The following is a 26,686-nucleotide window of genomic DNA, read 5'->3' as shown; positions in this document are numbered from 1 at the left end:
TGTGCCAAAGTGAGGTTCAGGTGTGTTGTTCTGTGTGTAGAAGCCTCAAGGGAAGGCCTAGCTCAAATCTACTTCCTGTGGTCATTCTTCTCTCGTTCGGTGGAAGTTTGTGCCCCGGCGGAGAAGGCTACAATACCTTGACAGAACCCTACCCACCAGGATTTATCTACCTGTCTTACAAGTCAGTATGAATCCATTTGGTGAAAGCACCACAAGTTTCAGCAAGACAACAGGGCTCCCAAGAGGTTACGCTGTACTCTCTCACCTAAAGCCAGCTGTACGTGTAATACCATCTGCACCCAGCTCAGTAAAGTTATTCGTAACCCGACGGTTATCCGTAACCCGACGTCTGTGTGCTCATTTACTCCCCATGTCTGGCCCAGGAGAAGCTGTCTCCAACCTCGGACCGTGTATAAGATAATGGTGTCCTGGCGTCACAAAGTGATAAGGTATTTCTCCCAACACCCCTGTGGCTACCACAGGAGTCAATGTGTGTTCATTTACTTCCCATGTCTGGCCCAGGAGAAGCTGTCTCCAACCTCGGATATAGGATAATGGTGTCCTGGTGTCACAAGTGATAAGTGATAATGGTGTCCTGGTGTCACAGTGATAAGGTATTTCTCCTAACACCCCTGTGGCTACCACAGGAGTCAATCCATCCAACACATGTAAAGCACTTAAGACATTGGCATCACAGGCACGATAGTGAAAAGTTAATAAAACCTGGATAACCCCTTTAATGCCTATGGATTTAGGATGTGATGTCCTGAGGGCTCCTGTAGGTGTAATGTGTTGGGGACCCAATACCTTTGTCCATATAGTGTATGACCAACAGGACTGAAGTTGTGAACTGCAGTGCAGGGGCTGAGATATAGTCCTAGGGAATGTTCTAGAATATTTTCTATCAAAGCTGATCATCTAGCGCCCCTCAGAGCCGAGAGAAAAGGTAATGGAGGACACATCTATAACAGGGTTCAGTTTTATCCCATTGAGTTCTCTTTAAAGGGGTACTGGGGACCCCCGGGATCTTGCACACGGCACCCTGTTTGTAATCAGTCCCAGGAGCGTGTTCGCTCCGGGTCTGATTACCGGCGACCACACGGCCGGTAGCGTGTGACGTCACGCCTCCGTCCCCATGTGACATCACGCTCCGCCCATCAATGCAAGTCTACGGTAGGGGGCGTAATAGCTGTGCTGCTATCCGCGGGGTGCCACGTGCAAGATCTTGGTGGTCCCCAGCGGCGGGACTCCCGTGATCAGGCATCTTATCCCCTATCCTTTGGATAGGGGATAAGATGTCTAAGCACCGGAGAACCCCTTTAACTACAAATGCATTTCTTTCTAAGGAGTTGTTCTTGGATGCAAAACCTCTATTCGTCTTTTTAAGCCTGCGTTCTTTTCAGAGCAGACGCCTATTAAATGTATTTTAACATAAAGGGTAAATTTAGTCCAAGGAAACCATAGACACCGTGTAACCAAAGGTCCCATCATTTGTTTCATTGCCCTCATTTTGTATCAGTTTACGGTGTAATTCTCCATATGAGCCACATCCAGAATCCAGGACAAAACCTACAGACTGTTTTGTTGATTGCACATCGCCATCTGCTGGTGGAAGAAGAGACTATTCTATTGCTGTATATTTCAGTATGTAGTTGTTGTAAAACTATAACTCCCATCATGCCCAAAGAGAGACGGCTTCCGTTTCTACACAGTGCACTTTTCAGTACAAATGACAGGTTATCTTTATGCAACGATACCCAGCTTGTATAGGTTTTGTTTTACCGTATTTTTCGCCCTATAGGACGCACCGGCATATAAGACGCATGCAATTTTAATAGTGCAAAATCTAGAAAAAAGATTCTGAACTCAACAGTGATCTTCAACCTGCGGACCTCCAGATGTTGCAAAACTACAACTCCCAGCATGCCCGGACAGCCGTTGGCTGGAGGTCCGCAGGTTGAAGACCACTGGTATAGGAGGTAATACTCACGTGTCTCCACCGCTCTGGACCCGTCACCGCTTGTTACCGCTGCCCTGGATGTCGCTCCATCGCGTCCCCGTGGTGTCCCCGGCACTCCCGACGTCTTCTTCCCCGGGATCCACGCTCTCCGTCGCCGTCATCACGTCGCTACGCACGCCGCTCCTATTGGATTACGGGACGGCGTGTGCAACGACGTGATGACGTCGAAGGAGATCGCCGGCCATGCAGTGGATCCCGGCACGGAGCAGACACCAAGGAGGCAGGTAAGGTCCCTCCCGGTGCAGCCGGGTTAGTGTCACTTTCCCTTCAGACGCGGCGGTCAGCTTTGATCACCGCGTCTGAAGGGTTAATACAGGTCATCACCGCAATCGGTGATGTCATGTATTAGCCGCGGGTCCTGGTCGTTGATGGCCGCAGGGACCGCCGCGATAGGTGTGTATTCGCCATATAAGACGCATTAACACTTTTTTTTTTACACTTTATTCACTATTTTATAGTCCCCATAGGAGACTTCAGACTACATACACTGATCAATGCTGTTCCATAGAACAACATTGATCAGCGTTAACAGCAATCCATTGCTACAGCCTTCCATGGCTGGCTGCAGCATAGGAGCGCCGATCGGACAGCAGGAAATAAGACTTCCCTCCATTCTTGCAGCTGATCGAGATGCCCCGGTTTTGCCGCGGGTGTCCCGATTAGCTACCAGCATTAGATTTTGGCCCTTTTATACAAAGTGATCAAATTTGATCACAGCATCTAAAGGGTAAATGCCAGACATTCTGCTGGAGGCATTGTGTGCGGGGGCTGCTGGAGGCATTGTGTATGTGAGGCTGCAGGGGCATTGTGTAAGGCTGCTGGAGGTATTGTGTGTGTGATGCTGCTGGAGGCATTGTGTGAGGCTGCTGGAGGCATTGTGTGTGAGGCTGCTGGAGGCATTGTGTGTGTGAGGCTGCTGGAGGCATTGTGTGTGTGAGGCTGCTGGAGGCATTGTGTGTGTGAGGCTGCTGGAGGCATTGTGTGAGGCTGCTGGAGGCATTGTGTATGTGAGGCCGCTGGAGGCATTGTGTATGTGAGGCTGCTGGAGGCATTGTGTGTGTGAGGCTGCTGGAGGCATTGTGTGTGTGAGGCTGCTGGAGGCATTGTGTGAGGCTGCTGGAGGTATTGTGTGTGTGAGGCTGCTGGAGGTATTGTGTGTGTGAGGCTGCTGGAGGCATTGTGTGTGTGAGGCTGCTGGAGGCATTGTGTGAGGCTGCTGGAGGTATTGTGTGTGTGAGGCTGCTGGAGGCATTGTGTGTGTGAGGCTGCTGGGGGCATTGTGTGTGTCAGGCTGCTGGGGGCATTGTGTGAGGCTGGAGGCATTGTGTGTGTGAGGCTGCTGGAGGCATTGTGTGTGTGAGGCTGCTGGAGGTATTGTGTGTGTGAGGCTGCTGGAGGTATTGTGTGTGTCAGGCTGCTGGGGGCATTGTGTGTGTCAGGCTGCTGGGGGCATTGTGTGAGGCTGGAGGCATTGTGTGTGTGAGGCTGCTGGAGGCATTGTGTGTGTGAGGCTGCTGGAGGTATTGTGTGTGAGGCTGCTGGAGGCATTGTGTGTGTGAGGCTGCTGGAGGCATTGTGTGAGGCTGCTGGAGGTATTGTGTGTGAGGCTGCTGGAGGCATTGTGTGTGTGAGGCTGCTGGAGGCATTGTGTGAGGCTGCTGGAGGTATTGTGTGTGTGAGGCTGCTGGAGGCATTGTGTGTGTGAGGCTGCTGGGGGCATTGTGTGTGTGAGGCTGCTGGGGGCATTATGTGTGTGAGGCTGCTGGAGGCATTGTGTATGTGAGGCTGCTGGAGGCATTGTGTGTGTGAGGCTGCTGGAGGCATTGTGTGTGTGAGGCTGCTGGAGGCATTGTGTGTGTGAGGCTGCTGGAGGCATGGAGGGGCAAGCTGTGCATAACTAGCTTGCCCCCTGACTGGTGAGCAGTTAAGGGGTTAAGAAATATACAGGCAAGGTTTTTAGCCCCCTCCACCGTCTGTAAAAACTTGTTGGTAACTATAGTGGTATGTCCCATGGGTGGGGGGGAAGGAGTGCACCAATCAGGGGTCTAATAGTTTCCCAGGCTTTCAGGGGCCCTCCCCTGGGTATTTATAGCTGTGGTGCCTCCCTTCCCCCCTCAATCTGCCCAGGACCCGGAGTTTTTAAATTGTTATTTAAATAAGTAATTTTATAAATAAAGCTGTGGCCGATCCCCACCCATAAAAAGTTGAATTGTTGTTGTGTCAGTTATTATTTAATTAATTATTGTAAAAAGGGGGAGGGGTAGTTATAGCCTGCTAGGAGCTAATTGGGTCTCAACAGTCTTGTGTGTGTGAGGCTGCTGGGGGCATTGTGTGTGTGAGGCTGCTGCAGGCATTGTGTGTGTGAGGCTGCTGCAGGCATTGTGTGTGTGAGGCTGCTGGAGGCATTGTGTGTGTGAGGCTGCTGCAGGCATTGTGTGTGTGAGGCTGCTGCAGGCATTGTGTGAGGCTGCTGGAGGCATTGTGTGTGTGAGGCTGCTGCAGGCATTGTGTGTGTGAGGCTGCTGGAGGCATTGTGTGTGTGAGGCTGCTGCAGGCATTGTGTGTGTGAGGCTGCTGGAGGCATTGTGTGTGAGGCTGCTGGAGGCATTGTGTGTGTGAGGCTGTTGGAGGTATTGTGTGTGATGCTGCTGGAGGCATTGTGTGTGTGAGGCTGCTGCAGGCATTGTGTGTGTGAGGCTGCTGGAGGCATTGTGTGTGTGAGGCTGGAGGCATTGTGTGTGTGAGGCTGCTGCAGGCATTGTGTGTGAGGCTGCTGGAGGTATTGTGTGTGAGGCTGCTGGAGGTATTGTGTGTGTGATGCTGCTGGAGGTATTGTGTGTGAGGCTGCTGGAGGTATTGTGTGTGTGATGCTGCTGGAGGTATTGTGTGTGTGAGGCTGCTGGAGGCATTGTGTGTGAGGCTGCTGGAGGCATTGTGTGTGAGGCTGCTGGAGGTATTGTGTGTGAGGCTGCTGGAGGTATTGTGTGTGAGGCTGCTGGGGGCATTGTGTGTGTGATGCTGCTGGAGGTATTGTGTGTGTGAGGCTGCTGGAGGTATTGTGTGTGTGATGCTGCTGGAGGTATTGTGTGTGTGAGGCTGCTGGAGGCATTGTGTGTGAGGCTGCTGGAGGTATTGTGTGTGAGGCTGCTGGAGGTATTGTGTGTGTGAGGCTGCTGGAGGCATTGTGTGTGAGGCTGCTGGAGGTATTGTGTGTGAGGCTTCTGGAGGCATTGTGTGTGAGGCTGCTGGAGGTATTGTGTGTGTGAGGCTGCTGGAGGCATTGTGTGTGAGGCTGCTGGAGGTATTGTGTGTGAGGCTGCTGCATGCATTGTGTGAGGCTGCTGGCGGCATTGTGTGTGTGAGGCTGCTGGAGGTATTGTGTGTGTGAGGCTGCTGGAGGTATTGTGTGTGTGATGCTGCTGGAGGCATTGTGTGAGGCTGCTGGCGGCATTGTGTGTGTGAGGCTGCTGGAGGCATTGTGTGTGTGTGAGGCTGCTGGAGGCATTGTGTGTGTGAGGCTGCTGGAGGCATTGTGTATGTGAGGCTGCTGGAGGCATTGTGTATGGTTGCTGGAGGCATTGTGTGTGAGGCTGCTGGAGGCATTGTGTGTGAGGCTGCTGGAGGCATTGTGTGTGAGGCTGCTGGAGGTATTGTGTGTGAGGCTGCTGCAGGCATTGTGTGAGGCTGCTGGCGGCATTGTGTGTGTGAGGCTGCTGGAGGTATTGTGTGTGTGAGGCTGCTGGAGGTATTGTGTGTGTGATGCTGCTGGAGGCATTGAGTGAGGCTGCTGGCGGCATTGTGTGTGTGAGGCTGCTGGAGGCATTGTGTGTGTGTGAGGCTGCTGGAGGCATTGTGTGTGTGAGGCTGCTGGAGGCATTGTGTGTGTGAGGCTGCTGGAGGCATTGTGTGTGTGAGGCTGCTGGAGGCATTGTGTATGGTTGCTGGAGGCATTGTGTGTGAGGCTGCTGGAGGCATTGTGTGTGAGGCTGCTGGAGGCATTGTGTGTGTGAGGCTGCTGGAGGCATTGTGTATGGTTGCTGGAGGCATTGTGTGTGAGGCTGCTGCAGGCATTGTGTGTGAGGCTGCTGGAGGCATTGTGTGTGAGGTTGCTGGAGGTATTGTGTATGTGAGGCTGCTGGAGGCATTGTGTGTGTGAGGCTGCTGGAGGCATTGTGTATGTGAGGCTGCTGGAGGCATTGTGTGTGAGGCTGCTGGAGGCATTGTGTATGTGAGGCTGCTGGAGGCATTGTGTGTGAGGCTGCTGGAGGTATTGTGTGTGTGAGGCTGCTGGAGGCATTGTGTGTGTGAGGCTGCTGGAGGCATTGTGTGTGTGAGGCTGCTGGAGGTATTGTGTGTGTGAGGCTGCTGGGGGCATTGTGTGTGTCAGGCTGCTGGGGGCATTGTGTGTGTGTGAGGCTGCTGGAGGCATTGTGTGTGTGAGGCTGCTGGGGGCATTGTGTGTGTGTGAGGCTGCTGGAGGCATTGTGTGTGTGAGGTTGCTGGAGGCATTGTGTGTGAGGCTGCTGCAGGCATTGTGTGTGAGGCTGCTGGAGGCATTGTGTGTGTGAGGTTGCTGGAGGTATTGTGTGTGAGGCTGCTGGAGGCATTGTGTGTGTGAGGCTGCTGGAGGTATTGTGTGTGTGAGGCTGCTGGAGGCATTGTGTGAGGCTGCTGGAGGCATTGTGTGAGGCTGCTGGAGGCATTGTGTGTGTGAGGCTGCTGGAGGCATTGTGTGTGTGAGGCTGCTGGAGGCATTGTGTGAGGCTGCTGGAGGCATTGTGTGTGTGAGGCTGCTGGAGGCATTGTGTGTGTGAGGCTGCTGGAGGTATTGTGTGTGTGAGGCTGCTGGAGGCATTGTGTGAGGCTGCTGGAGGTATTGTGTGTGAGGCTGCTGGAGGCATTGTGTGTGAGGCTGGAGGCTATTTTTATTTATTTTTTTAGTTTTTTTTTTTGCAGGTCCTGTGGTAAAGAGTTGTGTCTGGAAGAAACCTTCTTGACGGTCCGGTCCAGATGGAGAAGAAAAATGAACGACCCCTGATCAGAGAAGACATCACCTGTGAGTCCTGTGTATAGCAGCACTGTAATCTACATGGCTAACAGATATATATATATATATATATATATATATATGTGATGTGTATTGCTTCTTTTTAGCCATTTTTGTCTCGCGTCGCATATTATTGAGAAAAAATTTTTGTGAGGGGTGCCCCGAGCCAAAAAAAATTTTGGCAACCCCTGATAAACGTGCTGAGAAGCACCATAAAGATTGCTGAATTCAGTAAAGCTGCTAAAATGCATTTAAAGGGACAATACCAAATATCAATTTTTCCGGCTCAAAGGACTGGAGCTTCCTAAGGCTGGGTTCACACTACGTTTTGTCCCATACGGGAGCGCATACGGCAGGAGGGAGCTAAAACCTCGCGCTCCCGTATGTTACCGTATGCGCTCCCGTATGCCATTCACTTCAATGAGCCGACCGGAGTGAAACGTTCGGTCCGGTCGGCTCATTTTTGCGCCGTATGCGCTTTTACAACCGGACCTAAAACCGTGGTCAACCACGGTTTTAGGTCCGGTTGTAAAAGCGCATACGGCGCAAAAATGAGCCGACCGGACCGAACGTTTCACTCCGGTCGGCTCATTGAAGTGAATGGCATACGGGAGCGCATACGGTCACATACGGGAGCGCGAGGTTTTAGCTCCCTCCTGCCGTATGCGCTCCCGTATGGGACAAAACGTAGTGTGAACCCACCCTAAACTGTGCTAACGTATCTGGATTATATGAGAAGAAGTTCAGCAAAGTTAAAAAAGGTATTTCACAGAATCTTAGTGTCCAGAGGTCTCATTCCTGTACTTTGCCCTGTGGAAAGAGCTCAATTGACAAAAAGGATAACTGCGGTATCATTAGGTCATCTAAACCCCCTGCCATGTGACATATCATCAGAAATGTAACTCCCAGTATAACCCTCATTGTCCTCTGTTACACCACGTATCTGCACCAAGGTATTAGCACCATAAAATCCTTAAAGGGGTACTCCGGTGCTTACACATCTTATCCCCTATCCAAAGGATAGGGGATAAGATGTCTGATCGCGGGAGTCCCGCAGCTGGGGACCCCTGGGATCATGCACGTGGCGCCCAGTTAGTAATCAGTCCCCGGAGCGTGTTTGCTCCGTATCTGATTATCCTCGACCACAGGGTCAGCGGCGTGTGACGTCACGCCTCTGCCCCCGTGTTACGTCACGCTCCGACCCTCCATGCAAGCCTATGGGAGGGGGCGTGATAGCTGTCACGCCCCCTCCCGTAGGCTTGCATTGAGGGGCAGAGCGTGATGTCACACGAGGGCGGAGGCGTGACATCACACGCCGCCGGCCCTGCGGTCGAGCGTAATCAGACCCGGAGCGAACACGCTCCGGGGACTGATTACTAATGAGGTGCCGCGTTCATGTTCCCGGGTGTCCCCAGCTGCGGGACTCCCGCGATCAGGCATCTTATCCCCTATCCTTTGGATAGGGGATAAGATGCGTAAGCACCGGAGTACCCCTTTAAATGTTTGAAGATTTAGACATTTATAGTGGCATTTATAGGGAACACTTGGTGTGTTGCTGCCATCTAATGGTGAATTTACTAACGACAGTTCTCATTAGCTAAAGAAATAATGTACAGAGATGGCGAGAATCCAGGGCACCTCATGATGTAATCCAATAGTGAAAGATCACGGCCCTGGAGACCAATTATAACCGACTCTGGAAGTGGTTTCTACTGCATTGTATCAGATCACAGCTCTAGTATCTGGAGGAGAAGCTTCCGGGATGAACTTATTGGAGATTTTTTTTCTGTTATAATTGAACATATATTTTTTGAACAGTCAGACTGAGAGTCTTCATGATTTATACCAGAAATTGTGACTTGTGAAAATCAAACAGTCTTTGTTCATATATTTAAATGAATATACTCTATGTACATGAATATAACTACTATAATACTGCTCCTATACACAAGAATATAACTACCGTACTATAATACTGCTCCTATATACAAGAATATAACTACTATAATACTGCTCCTATACACAAGAATATAACTACTATAATACTGCTCCTATATACAAGAATATAACTACTATAATACTGCTCCTATATACAAGAATATAACTACTATAATACTGCTCCTATATACAAGAATATAACTACTATAATACTGCTCCTATATACAAGAATATAACTACTATAATACTGCTCCTATATACAAGAATATAACTACTCTAATACTGATCCTATATACAAGAATATAACTACTATAATACTGATCCTATGTACAAGAATATAACTACCATAATACTGCTCCTATATACAAGAATATATCTACTATAATACTGCTCCTATATAAAAGAATATAACTACTATAATACTGCTCCTATATACAAGAATATAACTACTATAATACTGCTCCTATATACAAGAATATAACTACTATAATACTGCTCCTATATACAAGAATATAACTACTATAATACTGCTCCTATGTACAAGAATATAACTACTATAATACTGCTTCTATATACAAGAATATAACTACTATAATACTGCTCCTATATACAAGAATATAACTACTATAATACCGCTCCTATATACAAGAATATAACTACTATAATACTGCCTCCTATATACAAGAATATAACTACTATAATACTGCCTCCTATATACAAGAATATAACTACTATAATACTGCTTCTATATACAAGAATATAACTACTATAATACTGGTGCTATATACAAGAATATAACTACTATAATACTGCCTCCTATATACAAGAATATAACTACTATAAAACTGCCTATAACTACTATAATACTGCTTCTATGTACAATAATATAACTAGTATAATACTGCCTCCTATATACAAGAATATAACTACTATAATACTGCTCCTATATACAAGAATATAACTACTATAATACTGCTCCTATATACAAGAATATAACTACTATAATACTGCCCACTATATACAAGAATATATCTGCTATAATACTGTTACTATGTACAAGAATAAAACCACTACAATACTGCTTTTATGTGTACAAATTGTATGTATATGTATATGTGTGTGTGTATATATATATATATATATATATGTTTAAGGTTAATTAAATAATGAACCGCATTGTAGGAGGGCACCAGTGCCAAACACTGTGCCCCCTAATAAATTACCCTGGCACACATTGTACATGTTATAAAAATATTGCCATACACTGTACCCGTAATAGTAATTCCACCGCACTCTGTACCTGTAATACTAATACGCCACACACTGTTTCTTCTCAATTCAGCTGTCCTCTTTCAGACCCCTCTGTCTTTCTCCATCCTCCTCCTCCAGATCTCTCTGTCCTCCTCCATCCTCCTCCTCCAGACCTCTCTGTCCTCCTCCATCCTCCTCCTCCAGACCTCTCTGTCCTCTTCCAGACCCCTCTGTCCTCCTCCGTCCACCTCCTCCAGACCCCTCTGTCCTCCTCCAGACCTGTCTGTCCTCCTCCATCCACATCCTTCGGACCCCTCTGTCCTCCTTCATCCACTTCCTCCAGACACCTCTGTCCTCCTCCTCCAGACCTCTCTGTCCTCCTCCATCCACCTACTCCAAACCTCTCTGTCCTCCTCCTCCTCCATCCACCTCCTCCAGAGCCCTCTGTTCTCCTTCATCCACCTCCTTCAGACCCCTCTGTCCTCCTCCTCCTCTGTCTACTTCCATCCTCCTCCTCTAGACCCTCTGTCCTTCTCCATCCTCTTCCTCCAGAACCCTCTGTCCTCCTTCATCCTCCTCCTCCAGATCCCTCTGTCCTCCTCCATTCTTCCCCTCCAGATCCCTCTGTCCTTCTCCGTTCTACCCTTATTCTCTACACCTCTCTGTCCTCCTCCATCCTCCAAACCTCCCTGTCCTACTACATTCTCCTCCTACAGATCTCTCTGTCCACCTCCTCCAGACCCCTCTGTCCTCCTCCAGACCTGTCTGTCCTCCTCCATCCACATCCTTCGGACCCCTCTGTCCTCCTTCATCCACTTCCTCCAGACACCTCTGTCCTCCTCCTCCAGACCTCTCTGTCCTCCTCCATCCACCTACTCCAAACCTCTCTGTCCTCCTCCTCCTCCATCCACCTCCTCCAGAGCCCTCTGTTCTCCTTCATCCACCTCCTTCAGACCCCTCTGTCCTCCTCCTCCTCTGTCTACTTCCATCCTCCTCCTCTAGACCCTCTGTCCTTCTCCATCCTCTTCCTCCAGAACCCTCTGTCCTCCTTCATCCTCCTCCTCCAGATCCCTCTGTCCTCCTCCATTCTTCCCCTCCAGATCCCTCTGTCCTTCTCCGTTCTACCCTTATTCTCTACACCTCTCTGTCCTCCTCCATCCTCCAAACCTCCCTGTCCTACTACATTCTCCTCCTACAGATCTCTCCATCCTCCTCCTCCAGATCTCTCTGTCCTCCTCCATCCTCCTCCTCCAGACCTCTCTGTCCTCCTCCGTCCTCTTCCAGACCCCTCTGTCCTCCTCCGTCCACCTCCTCCAGACCCCTCTGTCCTCCTCCAGACCTGTCTGTCCTCCTCCATCCACATCCTTCGGACCCCTCTGTCCTCCTTCATCCACTTCCTCCAGACACCTCTGTCCTCCTCCTCCAGACCTCTCTGTCCTCCTCCATCCACCTACTCCAAACCTCTCTGTCCTCCTCCTCCTCCATCCACCTCCTCCAGAGCCCTCTGTTCTCCTTCATCCACCTCCTTCAGACCCCTCTGTCCTCCTCCTCCTCTGTCTACTTCCATCCTCCTCCTCTAGACCCTCTGTCCTTCTCCATCCTCTTCCTCCAGAACCCTCTGTCCTCCTTCATCCTCCTCCTCCAGATCCCTCTGTCCTCCTCCATTCTTCCCCTCCAGATCCCTCTGTCCTTCTCCGTTCTACCCTTATTCTCTACACCTCTCTGTCCTCCTCCATCCTCCAAACCTCCCTGTCCTACTACATTCTCCTCCTACAGATCTCTCTGTCCTCCTCCTCCAGATCCCTCTGTTCGTCTTCACCAGACCCCTCCATCTTCCTCTGTCTTCCTCCATCCTCCTCCTCCAGACCCCTCTGTCAACCTCAGTCCTCCTCCTCTAGACCCTCTGTTCTCTTCCATCCTCATCCTCCTCCTCCAGAACCCTCTGTCCTTCTCCATCCTCCTCCAGAACCCCCTGACCCTTCTTTTCCCTACTCTTCCAGACTCTCCTGTCCTTCTCCGTCATCCCCCAGATCCTTTCTTCTTTCTCCTGGGACCTCTGTTACACCCCTCCCCCCCCAAACCCAAATGCCTGCAAAACTCCTCTGCCTCCTCCCCAAACCCCTAACTAAGTCATCTCTAGTCTCCTCTGTCCCCCTTCCCCAGACCACTAAGTATAATAGGTCTGTATATAACTGATGTATGTATGATAGATGTGTGTAAATATGATAGATGTGTGTATGATATACACATCTATAATACATACATCCACACATCTACAGTACATATATCTATCATGCATACATACATTTTATCATTCATACATACACACATTATACATACATTTTTCATACACATGCAACATTCATACATACACAATACATCAGGCACCAATTGTGCAAGTTCTCCCACTTTAAAAGACATTTGAACTATGAGAGGTAGAATGGGGGAAAAAAGAATACAGGAAATCACATTGTAGGATTTCTTTTTTTTTTTTATAATTGTTTATTTTCACAATTTTTAAAACTTCCATAACAAAGTGAAACAGTTATACAAAAATCATATCAACAGGAAAATAACAGTAAAAAATAAGGACAATAAATAAAAAAGGAGAAGGAAGAGTATTGAGGGGAAAGAATAAGAGGTATTGAGTAATAGACCACAGGGGGGCCTCATCATCACGTGTCCATCCGTCAAATCTCAGTAAAAAGGAGGTCTCAGGTTTATAAATGAGTCAAGCGGCATGGAAAAGATTATTCTGAATTAAGAACAGCAATGGAAAGCAAAAATAAGGAGGCAATTATAAATTACATAAATTGAGTGATACCATCACCATTGAAAGTAGTTACATTGTAGGATTTCTAATGAATTAATTGGTAAATTCCTCGGCAAAATAAGTATTTGATCACCTACAAACATGCAAGATTTCTGGCTCTCACAGACCTGTAACTTCTTCTTTAAGAGTCTCCTCTGTCCTCCACTCGTTACCTGTATTAATGGCACCTCAAATCATGCAGTGCCAGACAAGTCCCCCTTGCTTAAGCCAGTACATGTCCGGGACCTTCTGAAATTTGAGAGCATTTGGATGAGCATTTTGGAGCATTTGGATGATACAGAAGAAGATTGGGAGATGAAACCAAAGTAGAACTTTTTGGTAAAAACTTAACTCGTAGTGTTTGCAGGAGGAAGAATGCTGAGTTTCATCCAAAAAACACCATACTTACTGTGAAACATGGGGGTGCAAACATTATGCTTTGGGGCTGTTTTTCAGCAAAGGGACCAGGACAACTAATCTGTGTAAAGGAAAGAATGAATGGGGCCATGTATCGTGAGATTTTGAGTGAAAACCTCCTTCTATCAGCAAGGGCATTGAAGATGAACCGTGGCTGGGTCTTTCAGCATGACAATGATCCCAAACACACCGCCCAGGCAACAAAGGAGTGGCTTCATACGAAGCATTTCAAGGTCCTTGAGTGGCCTAGCCAGTCTCCAGATCTCAACCCCATAGAAAACTTTTGGAGGGAGAAAGTCCGTGTTGCCCAGTGACAGCCGCAAAACATCACAGCTCTAGAGGAGATCTGCATGGAGGAATGGGCCAAAATACCAGCAACAGTGTGTGAAAACCTTGTGAAGACTTACAGAAAACGTTTGACTTCTTTCATTGCCAACAAAGGGTACATAACATTCTGTCTCTCATAGTTGAGATATAACCTATGATGAAAATTACAGGTCTCTCTCATCTTTTTAAGTAGGAGAACTTGCACAATTGGTGGCTGACTAAATACTTTTTTCCCCACTGTACATTTATCATACACACACATCATTAACACATAATACATCATACATACATTTTTCATACACACATTATTCAAACATACATACATACATATATACATAATCCATACAAACACATACCATATATATATATATATATATATATATATATATATACATCTATTATATATACACACATCATTCATACATACAAACATACATTTTTCATACACACCATTCATAAATACAGGTACAGTGACATAATCAGGTGCCGGCTTCCACTTTTTACCAACCCCCCCCCCCCCCCCCATACACAGACGTACCATGTGTGCTCCTAGTAGCCACTGAGCCTGGCCTGCTGTGTTAAGGCTGCAGTGTCTCTGTGCGTGGGCAGAGAAAGGGGCAGAGCGTCCGGAGCCGTAAAAAAAAAAAAAGAATGGATGGCCTGGTGTGCCCGATGGCCAGTCCGGCCCTGTATTCCTCTACTGGGTATGCCCTTTTTAGTTTTAGGTGCACTTACATTGTTGTCCATGGCACACCTCAGGGGCAACACCAATGTTCTTCATACGCATACATATTTACATAACCACAACTATATATATATATATATTTATTTTTATATATATATATATATATATATATATATATATATATATATACATATTTATTTATTTATTCAATCACTTTCAACCACTTATTCTGATATAACATGTTTTATTGCAGCAGCCAGAGTTACCTTACAGCCCAGCTCTGCTTCTTCCAGTAGTGAAGGTCTTTGCTGCATTCAAATTAATAGTGATATAAATCACAGATACACTTCATTATCTCGCCGCCATGTGCGGTACTAGTCAGCACAGCTGTCATGTTATGTGAGATGTATACAAAGTCCAAGGTTCGGACAAGTACAGACAGTCAGCTCTTTTTCCCGTCATGCTGCATTAGTTATTCTGCAATTGATTTTTACCATAGTAACCAGAATCAGAAATATTTTAGGATATATATTCAGGAAGCAATACTCATGCATTGGGTGTTCGGAGCCACACGATGGGTACAATGGGGTGTAGAAGTATATAAGGGATTTAAAGCTCTTTTTGTGCTTCCAATACTAGACGATAAAGCAACTTTGCAAAAGGACCATATTAAGTATCCATTTTATTGTAAGATCTTTATATTTCCATGGTAACAAACTACAAACAAACCACTGTGTTGTCTGATCATGCAGAAAAAGAACCTTTATTTGTCCACTACTTCTCCCAAAACTGTAGAAAATTTTTAAATGGCTACCTAGAAAGGCAAGAATATACCTACTATAAAACTGTTGCTTTGTACAAGAATATTACTAACATACTACTGCTGTAATGGATGCGTGTGTGCATATATATAATATATATATATATTCAGTATAAAAAGACTATTTTACAAAGCCCATCCTCCATGCTGCTCTGCTTCTTGTTTTCCCTCCTCCCACCTGTTCTCGCCAACGCCTAAAGTTTTCCCATAAAATCTAACAGAAAGAGCATACCTTATATGGTATGGAAAGGCTATACATACCTCCTTAGTGAGGGTGGGAACTTATGCTAATTGCAATGTCTATAGAACTGGATGACAAATAAAGGGAAGAAGTATTCACAACTGACACAGCGTCCACTTGATTTACTTTTGTGGATGCACTGAATTTGATAACAAAATAACGAATTAGGACTTGAGTCAGATATTTACTAGGTCACTGATAAAATCCATATCAGTTTTGGCGCCCAAACAGGGACTCTGGGTTATGGTACCGAGAAGTAGTCACAACACAAGGCATCGGGTTGGACCAAAGAGATGGGACGCAGACAGGAGTATGATCATCTCCAAGAGTACGGTAGGACAAATTTCTTGTAACTAAGCAAGTACCAACCATTGTCTCCCCATTTGGTCTATCTTTGTGCCTTAGTCGTCTGTCTCACGGCCAGCAAGGACAGGTAACATTCTTACCCAGAGTCTTTTAACTGAACCTGTTATAAGTAACTATCTGCTACCCGAGTGTGTATGATGTGTGAGTGAGTGAATAAGTGGGATTCTGGGGGAGGGACTGGGTCTCCTGGGGGATTGAATTTCAGAGTAAACTAATGATCGCTCCTTCAGAAGAAGTCAGTGAGAGAGGATATTGGTGGATTTTTGCGTAGGACCCTGGTTATTATGTCATAAGTAGACACCGCAGGAAGGCGTGGCTAGGACATAGTGTATACCAGGGGGTATGACAGGGGACTCTTCGACAATAACATATCTTTGAGACCTGTCCCATTACAACTGATTGTATATGTGTCATGTCTCATGTCCATGGATTAATGCTGTTTTAGAAGAAGAGAGAGAGTAGATCTTTCCTTTCTAGTACCTGCTTTAGTTAAAAATGCAAAACTGCATTCAGAGCAGAGCAGTCTTGTTTTTGCAACAGCTGTAGGTCCAAAAAATAGGTACCACCTTGAATAGAACAAGGAGGCCTGTGGGCCAGATGTAAGTTACATGTCACAGAGAGAAGTCAAAGGTCACAGAGCTGCAGTTTAGAATGACTTCACTTGTATAGTTGTTGAAAAAAGAAGAGGGGGAAGGGACTGCTGCACAAATTGTCAAATTAGTGACTGGGTTGTAAAAAAAAAATTGCAAAAATGCCAAGGGAAAGGATGTATGAGTTTGCAAAGATAGGAAATGTATGGAGATGGTAATGAGAGCTGGAGAAACTGAAAAAAGTATGTGAAAGGGAAAGCTGTGGCAAGGATACATGTGGATGTGTGTGTGTGTGTGTGTGTGTGTGTGTGTGTGTGTGTGTGTGTGTGTTTAAAGGGATAAATAGAAGGTATGATGGGAGTTGTAATACAATCAGAAATTTCAAAACTGTGTGTGTGTTGTAAACTAAGTTGCTGGGTAGGATTGCCCATCACTCCCAAAGAATGTTCCTTAGTGGTATTGGATATAGTAGCTTGAGTAGACAAATGACTGTGTGCATTGTGTTGTTGAGAAAGCGGATGAGTTAGTTTAAAAGTTAATGATATATACAAGTGATAAGACAGTTAAAAGAGGAGCAGATTGTTGTTAGCAGCTGAATAGGGTTAGAGAAACAAAATGGAGACTCAAGGTTTTGATGAATACTAGAGAAACAAAATGGAGTGTCAAGGTTTTGATGGAAAAGCATGTGGTGAGTGAAGAATGGACTATGGATATTAAGGTAGTTGAAAGTTTGAAATATACTGATGGGTGATGGATAGAAGTATTCTTATATAGCTGTGTTATATACAGTCATATACAGCAGTGTGATTCTTGAGAGCAAATTATGATTTGATTAAGTGATATTGTAGTCATCTGAACTGTTATAGTTAAGTCAAAGTTAAAGGAACTGTTCTTGGCTAAAATTATAATCAAAATAATTAGGTAATGAAATTAACACTGATGCACAGACATATATTTTCGTAGCCTGTTGATGGGACGTTAAATAGAGATAGCCTTTGTTTCGGAGTGTGTATAATAACTCCCAGATGTGTGAGGTTCCATGAATTGTTTGTTTTTTTCAATTGTGGGGGCAAAAGAGAAGATGATGATGAGGAGTGCTTAGTGCTATGGAATGAAGAGGGCATGGTAGGTCTCTAGGAAAGCTGGGTGATACATGGTTGAAGCTGTTTGTGGAAGCCGTTTGTGTTGTAATGGATTAATTTTAGATTGGTAAAGAATAAAAGAAAATCCAAGTGGTATTAATTGAATCTATTTGATGATATTTCATTATTTTCCTAATAAGTTTTTTCCCCCAGTTGTGCAGGATGGATGCCGAAAATGAAGTGTATCAGTAAATGCGATTAATTGTCTGATTATATTGTAGGAGTAACAAAAGAAGAAGTTTGGCCAAGAAAAATAAAATAAAAGATATATATATTTAATTGATAAGTATTACCTAAGCATTTAAAGTCAGCTAATGAGTATTTGATTATAAACAATGCGCATTGAAGGTGATTTGTCCAATTTTTTAAAGAGCTCTGTATATTTTTCATTCTTTTACATTTTTGGTGAGAATGTGTGTTGGGCCCTGTGTGTTGTACGTTGAGTATTTGTACATGTCGGTATTGTTACATGTTTTGTGTGTATTGTATGTCCCCTTGTAAAGTGACACAGGAATCCAGTCAGTTACTAGATATTCAAGGGTTATTGATGACTGATCAAAACTGAGGGAAAGTAAAAAGCCAGACTCAAGGGGGCAGTGATCAGTGATGTACAGGAGTGGGAGGAGAAGGGTGGGGCTTATAGGGAGAATGACAGCCTCTTCTCCTGACACACAAAGTCACATTAGACTCAAAGGAAAATATATATCTACTATATTATTTGAATAACATCAATTATAAAGTGGATAACTTCATAATGATAATTTAGTGTAATATGAAGGTGCTGAAAAAGAAGACCGTTCTTTGGTAGCTTTGCTACTCTTAGATTATGATTGATTGTCTTGAATTTATGAGGTTAAAAATTCAAGAGCCATGATAGGATATCAGAGAATCCATGGTTGATGCTGAGTTGTAAATGTAAGCTTGCTCCAAATGATGCAAAGATGTAATACACCAGACAAGATATATGGTGACCACACGCAGAATGAGGTTCTACTTCAATAAACCATTCTATATGAGCTGTCGGTTCAGAAAGTAGAGTTGAAGATATTCACTGAGATGTGTAACATGGCTGAAGGTAAGACATAATGAGTACAGGTACACTTTTATTACTGCCCACAAGTATGGGCCTATTAGAGTAAAGGTTTTCTTGAATCATGGGCAAACAATTCAAATGTAGAATCTGTAGTTTGTAGTTCAAGTATTTACAGTCCTAGAGCTCCCAGAGAAAGTGGCCATCATAAAAGTTCAAACCCCCATGAAGGAAACAACACCAGAGGCCAAGGAGACTGGATGGTGGAGAAGGCTGCCAAGGCTGCAGTGCTCCTGTCCTCCCACAGTTATGGTACAGAGTGCACAGGAGGATGGGGGGATCTGTCTGGTTAGGTCTCTTTATATAAAGATTGCAGTGTATGTACAGGCTAAGCGTCTTAGCCAAACACAAAGGATCACCTCAGCATCAAGAATCAAATAATAATTGGAACCAACTAATAAGTGTTCCAAACAGGTGTGCTTAATACATAACTTTTACTAAATTTCTTATTTAAAATCCACCAGTAATAAGAAAGTGCCTGTGTATTCCAACACCAGTTGAAAATTGAACATAAAATTGGTCATCACCATTAGTAACCAAGCATATTGAGGCTCTGCTGGGCCCTGCCAGCCCCAAATGCACAAATGGATTATTATACAGAACCGCCGACGCGTTTCTACCACCTAGTAAACGGTGGTTTCATCAGGGAAAGGTTAGATATAATTGACCAAAACATATAATCAAGCTTGTGGTGTGTGCAGCATGAGGTCCCCTCATAGCAAGATATATAACATCAGAGGACTAGTACAGCGGGCTCAATTGATCCTGTAAGGAAAAAAATGCTCCACTCCTGTGTCCTAAAAAGAAACGTTTTTGGGGGGCCAGTAGTCCGTAGCTGCTTCTACCACGGTTAGCTGTCTCGAGGTACGGGCACGGCATTACCTGCAGTTGCGCAGGGAGCCGGAACTCAGTCCAGCTCTGCTCGCTTGGTGTAGCGAGGTGCCAACAGTCTTGTACCCCATGGTAACATAAATGGCCCAATACACTAAGCAGAAGGGAGCTATGTGTGTAGTAATGTCCGTACATTGGGTGGCCTCGGTAATCAACAATGCAGAAAGAAGGGTTGTACAGACTTCATTATTTACATCTGTTGTGACCTAGGTAAAACATTAAAGGGGTACTCTGGTGCCAGAAAGTTAAACAGATTTGTAAATTACTTCTATTAAAAAATCTTTATCCTTCTAGTACATTTTAGCAGCTGTATACTACAGAGGAAACTCTTTTCCTCTTTTCTTTTTTATCTTGTCCACAGTGCTCTCTGCTGACACCTGATATCAGGAACTGTCCAGAGCAGGAGAAAATCCCCATAGCAAACCTATGCTGCTCTGGACAGTTCCTGACATGGAGATAGGTGTCAGCAGAGAGCACTGTGGACAAGACAAAAAAGAAATTCAAAAAGCAAATAACTTCCTTTGTAGTATACAGCAGCTGATAAATACTGGAAGGATAAATTTGTTTAATAGAAGTAATTTATAAATCTGTTTATTTTTCTGGCACCAGTTCATTTACAAAAAAATAGTTTTCCATTGGAGTACCCCTTTAAAGGTACCTGACCAACAGACTGCATAATCAACTTACCTGTTTCAGAGACTAAGAGTAGACTTCATCTAACTGCCTAAGGTGGACCAATATAAGTATGTCCTTGTCTGACTGTACTGATTCCCTAACCATAGATACAGTAAAGAATATAACTAAGAACCTTTTGTAACGTTGTGCCTAGTTCAGATTCTGTAATTGTTACCCATTTCCTTAAACCCATGATTGAGTGTGTGTCAGTTAAAGCGGGAGGACAGAACACCTCCTACTGCAAGAGGGCATCAGCTCCGGAAGACGAAAAAGCTACGCTGTCCAGACCATGAAGATCATACATATCCTTTTTCTAGTACTCATGGCACTGGGCCAGGAAGTGGCCATCACTCAAAAGGGTGACCTAACCACATTCTGGTATAATTCCTCAAACACCCATGTGGCATAATTTTCCTTCAATTACTGTAATATAGTTGGCTACCCAAACCAGCGCTGGCAATGTAGAATGTACCACCATACTCAGTCAACCTATATCTGTGTCACCAATGAATACTGGGGGGATAAGTGTGCCCATTGGGGAGCGGTAGGGTAGAACACAGGGGAGGACTGAAGATATAAGCCAGAAAGTGCCTTAAAGGGGTATTCCAGGCAAAACCTTTTTTTTATATATATATATATATATATATATATATATATATATATATATCAACTGGCTCCGGAAAGTTAAACAGATTTGTAAATTACTTTAGTTAAAAAATCTTAATCCTTCCAATAGTTATTAGCTTCTGAAGTTTTCTGTCTAACTGCTCAATGATGATGTCACGTCCCGGGAGCTGTGAATGATGGGAGAAAATCCCCATAGGAACTGCACAGCTCCCAGGATGTGAGTCATCAGAGAGCAGTTAGACAGAAAACAACAACTCAACTTCAGAAGCTAATAACTATTGCAAGGATTAAGATTTTTTAATAGAAGTAATTTACAAATCTGTTTAACTTTCCGGAGCCAGTTGATATATAAAAAAAGTTTTGGCCTGGAATACCCCTTTAAAGAGAAAGGATTCAAATGGGAAGTCCTTACTCACCTGAATGAAGCTGATCAAAACAGGGACATCCCATAACCCTGGGAGAACAGGAAGCAATATGCCATTTAATCTAACCATTGAGAACTCATACCCCCAGGATGCTGGGTTATATACAATGGGAACTGCGGGAGGAGGTAAAATGGGGAAATTTTAGCTTAAAGAAATGCACAGCTCAAGCGAGTGGAAAGACCCAATTGCACCTCTGATTAATCCTCTAAGACAACATGTCCGGACATTTAATGATATGGCAGCTATCGCCAACCCCACTTTTGAATACACCATGGCCATAGAGACAGCATTGACCCCCATGTGTATATTGATGCTACAGGAGTCCCAAGGGGGTCCTAGATGAATTTAAAACTAGAAATCAAGTAAAAGCAGGATTTGAGTCTATACTACCCCAGATTTCCATAAACAAGAAGGTAGATTGGATTAATTATATCTTTTACAACCAGCAGAGATTCATAAATTTCTCAGTGGATGCTCTCGAAGGTCAGGCCCAACAGCTAAGTGCCACATCCACTATGACATTCCAAAATTATATGGCATTAAATTGGACAGAAGAAGCGGCTTAACCCACGAAACTAGTTGCCTCTACCTCCGCAGCAACGGCAGCGGTACCTTCTCCCTCCCTCCTCACCCCCCGGCCAGTGGTTTTCCTGTATGCTGATGCTTGGACTTCTAACATATAGGTGAGTGCAGAAGCATTATTTTTCTACGGACTGTCATAACTACTATAATACTGCTCCAATATACAAGAATATTACTACTATAATACTGCTTCTATGAACAAGAAAATAACTAGTATAATACTGCTCCTATATACAAGAATATAACTACTATAATACTGCTCCTATATACAAGAATATAACTACTATAATACTGCTCCTATATACAATAATATAACTACTATAATACTGCTCCTATATACAAGAATATAACTACTATAATACTGCCCCTATATACAAGAATATAACTACTATAATACTGCCCCTATATACAAGAATATAACAACTATAATACTGCTCATATGTACTAGAATATAACTACTATAATACTGCTTCTATGTGCAAGAATATAACTACTATATGCCTCCTATATACAAGAATATAACTGTTACGCCGAGCGCTCCGGGTCCCCGCTCCTCCCCGGAGCGCTCGCTACACTCTCCTCACTGCAGCGCTCCGGTCAGATCCACTGACCCGGGGCGCTGCGATACCGCCTCCAGCCGGGATGCGATTCGCGATGCGGGTAGCGCCCGCTCGCGATGCGCACCCCGGCTCCCGTACCTTACTCGCTCTCCGTCAGTCCTGTCCCGGCGCGCGCGGCCCCGCTCCCTAGGGCACGCGCGCGCCGGGTCTTTGCGATTTAAAGGGCCACTGCGCCGCTGATTGGCGCAGTGGTTCCAATTAGTGTTATCACCTGTGCACTTCCCTATATCACCTCACTTCCCCTGCACTTCCTTGCCGGATCTTGTTGCCATCGTGCCAGTGAAAGCGTTTCCTTGTGTGTTCCTAGCCTGTGTTCCAGACCTCCTGCCGTTGCCCCTGACTACGATCCTTGCTGCCTGCCCCGACCTTCTGCTACGTCCGACCTTGCTTCTGTCTACTCCCTTGTACCGCGCCTATCTTCAGCAGCCAGAGAGGTTGAGCCGTTGCTAGTGGATACGACCTGGTCACTACCGCCGCAGCAAGACCATCCCGCTTTGCGGCGGGCTCTGGTGAAAACCAGTAGTGACTTAGAACCGATCCACTAGCACGGTCCACGCCAATCCCTCTCTGGCACAGAGGATCCACTACCTGCCAGCCGGCATCGTGACAATAACTACTATAATACTGCCACCTATATACAAGAATATAACTACTATAATACTTCCTCCTATATACAAGAATATAACTACTATAATACTGCCCCTATATACAAGAATATAACTACTATAATACTGCCTCCTATATACAAGAATATAACTACTATAATACTGCTCCTATATACAAGAATATAACTACTATAATACTGCCTCCTATATAAAATAATATAACTACTATAATACTGCTCCTATATACAAGAATATAACTACTATAATACTGCCTCCTATATAGAAGAATATAACTATTATAATGTTTCTCCTAATATAAAATGGCTACCTAGAAACCAGTTCTTTTTTCCGCGATGCATTGCACCTTTTCCCAGCATGCAAAGTGCTTTAATGAGTAGCCTGGACACCTGTGATGTCATTGCTTGCCTACCCAATCAATTAATGCTGGCACACGCTCCTTAGACAACAGTCCCAGTCCTGGACCCTCCAGGGCAGTGTTTCCCAGCCAATGTGTCTCCTGCTGTTGCAAAACTACAACTCCCAGCATGCCCGGACAGCCAAAGGCATGCTGGGAGTTGTAGTTTTGCAACAGCTGGGGGGCACACTGGTTGGGAAACATTTCTCCAGTGCATATACAGAATGTGATTACTAAGGACCACCGATGACAAAAACCCATCAGCTTAGCTTGCTGATGTCTGCCATTATTTCTACAAAAATTTTAAATTTTTTTTTACATTTTGCAGAAAAAGTAACAAAACAAAAAAAAACAATAAGAATAAATCACAGGCTACAATTCTAGTTACAAAGCAGCAATTTTTTTTTGTTCAAATTTTGAAGAAACCCATCAGGCCTACCTTTAGAGGAGATATATGCGATTGCATAACATAACCGTGAACATTTTCTATTTGGGACAAGTTCTTCTCTGACACATGGACGAGCTCGGGACCTTTCATGTCATGGGTTAATCGTGGCAGCGAGTGGTCATGCGGAGGGGTGTCCTCATCTTGGTAACGGTATTTCTGTAAAGACGGGAGGAAAAAAATGACAGCGTAAGTTCACACCCTGCTTTGACTATTATTAATTAGTTTCGAAGTGCGGAACGATCTTACTGATGGCTGAGGGTATCCACCATTCTTTTTTTCAATTCATCGTCTCTTGATTACATATTTCATCAGATTTGCAAGACATGCACTTTTCCTACCAAAAAAACTTTCAGCAAGCTGCTGTTATCCAGTGAAAGAATGAACCACCAATCAAGTCAAAACAACGGATAAAACTTTGCTTTTACTAAATGGCTTAGGGTATGTTCACACTGCGGAATTGTAGCTGAATCTCCGCTCACGGAATTCAGCGAGCGGAGATTCAGCCTGGCAGCCGGTAGCGGCGGTAGGACTGTGCGGCACTGCGCCGTCACCATTGATGGCTATGCAGTGCTCGAGGACTTCCGCGCAAAGAATGAACATGTTCTTTCTTTGCGTGGAACAATTTCTCGCGGAAGACCAATTCACACTGATACTAACGTTCACTGTACGGAATTTTACTTGCGGAATTCCGCGAGGATTCCGCAGTGTGAACGTACCCATAGGCTTAAAAGGATAGTACAGACATACACTGACCATCTAAAATAGTATTGGCACAGAATTAATACACTCCAAAAGACATCCTGTGGGACAAAGCCGCTACAGGGCAAATAGAAGCTAGTAATGTATCATAAAGTGTAACACCAAAGAAATAATTACTAGACAAAAAAAAAAAACAATAGAAGAAAAGCTACAATGTAACAAAATCTTTATTAGCAAAATATAGACATATAAAATGGCACAGTAGAGTAACACCATGGAAAGCATATGTCCTGGCAAGCTGTAACTATATATCAAATATTAGTACAGATAGGATCTCTCATGCTAATGCAAGAGTGCAGCAGGTAACCTAGATGATGTTGAGTCAACCATGTGACTCTGATGACCAATAGAAGGCCCCCTAGCTAGCCCATATATAGTGTAGGGGGGAGGAGTTATTCACTGTTGAGTTGCAGAGCTCAGTGTGATCTGCAGTGTGGAGAGGAGTCAGCAGAAGTGTGAGGTGATTCAAGTGAAGCCTAAAGAAAATAATTAAGTGAGCGACCACACCATTTTGCAAGTGTCCCCTGCCCAGGAGGAGTTGGAAATTCCTAACTGTGAATACAGAAGCCATTGAGTCGACGTGCCACACAGTACTAGTCTGGGATACACAGGGTAGAAAGCCAGAGGGGGGGGGGGGGGGGGGGGCTGGATTGACTGATTGCAAATTTGTATGGTGGCCTCCTGTCTCTCCCCCGATGTTGGTAAAAAGAAGGGTTAAGTGTGTTGGATTTTTGTTGTCCGAATACTCCCTGAATACTTTTGTTCAAAGAAAAATAAGTCAGATGTGACCAAGAGTGTGCATGCGCTCGGAATGTGGACACCAAGGTGTGCAGCTCTGTAATTGCTTTTAATAAATAAAACAAAGCCTTAAAGTTTGTACTTCAAGTGCTGGAACATCCTTTCCTTCTACAGGGATAAGTCAGCACCAGAGCTGTCTGGCTGTGGCTTACCCCTCCCCTCTCCATATGGAACACATGATACTGAAAAAAACTGAGATGGGGAATTCATGATTTGCGTGAAAATTTGCACAATTTTTATTTTCATTTCTCAGTTTTACCTGCAGGAGTTTCTGTGTCTAATTTAAAAACTGTGCATGTAACATAGTAAGTATTGAGTAAATGAGCAACAATGAACTTTCCACAACCTACGCTGCCTATGGAATGGAGTATACTTGAGCAAAATGAGCATGAACTACAAAAAAAATTATTTGCTAAAGAAACTATGATAAGTAAGGTGCATGGCCTTCCAAGCTGGAAAAAACACTCAAATCACGTCAAAATATTGTGCAAACACAAGTGAGAATATTATTGCGGTTTGATAAATGTGGCGCATGTAAGCAAAAAATAATAAATCACTTCAGGACATCATTTTGCGTGACTGCTCCTTTTCTCTGCCACTTTTTGCAAAAATAGTTACAATTGCGACTTTTTGCCCATCTCTTTAAAAGTGCTCTCCAAATGCAGTTTTGTAAGCCAGGTCTGGGCTTTTCTAGATTTTTATTTTTTTATTTTATTTTTTTTAAATTTACTTTATTGTTTTTTATTTTTTTGGGGGGGGGGGGCTTACCATTACAAAGTGAAAAACGAAAATTTACTTTTGTATGCTTTTTGCTTACAGCCAAAAGTCGCACAAAAAAGTGCTTTGGTGCATGTGCAGTATTTTATGTGGCAAATATACTGGAAAACAAAGGCTCTAAAAACAAGAATAAATGTCCCCCATTGAGATTGTGCGTTTTGTTGTAAGTGGGAGCTGTTTTACAACATACCTCTAGATGGCGACCTATACCTATGTCTCTTCTATGATTCTCTATCCCAGCGTTTCCCAACCAGGGTGCCTCCAGCTGTTGCAATTCACTGGCCTAAGGGGCTACAAAAGGTGATTACTGGTCGTACA

At 44.5% G+C, this 26,686-nt stretch overlaps 1 protein-coding gene across 12 annotated transcripts in view; it reads right to left on the bottom strand.

The window, feature by feature from the left end:
- DLG2 (discs large MAGUK scaffold protein 2) overlaps window positions 1–26,686 on the bottom strand; it is a 1,357,480-nt gene that overhangs the window by 683,054 nt on the left and 647,740 nt on the right. For all 12 annotated transcript variants that reach the window (XM_056561360.1, XM_056561363.1, XM_056561361.1 and 9 more), the window contains one exon: window positions 24,026–24,190. In XM_056561360.1, the coding sequence (XP_056417335.1) occupies window positions 24,026–24,190 (165 nt within the window). The remainder of the gene's footprint in view (window positions 1–24,025; window positions 24,191–26,686) is intronic.

The sequence above is a fragment of the Hyla sarda genome, chromosome 2 (genome assembly GCF_029499605.1).
Source record: "Hyla sarda isolate aHylSar1 chromosome 2, aHylSar1.hap1, whole genome shotgun sequence".
In the NCBI taxonomy this organism is placed as follows: domain Eukaryota; kingdom Metazoa; phylum Chordata; class Amphibia; order Anura; family Hylidae; genus Hyla; species Hyla sarda.
This window is presented reverse-complemented; position numbering and strand designations above follow the sequence as displayed.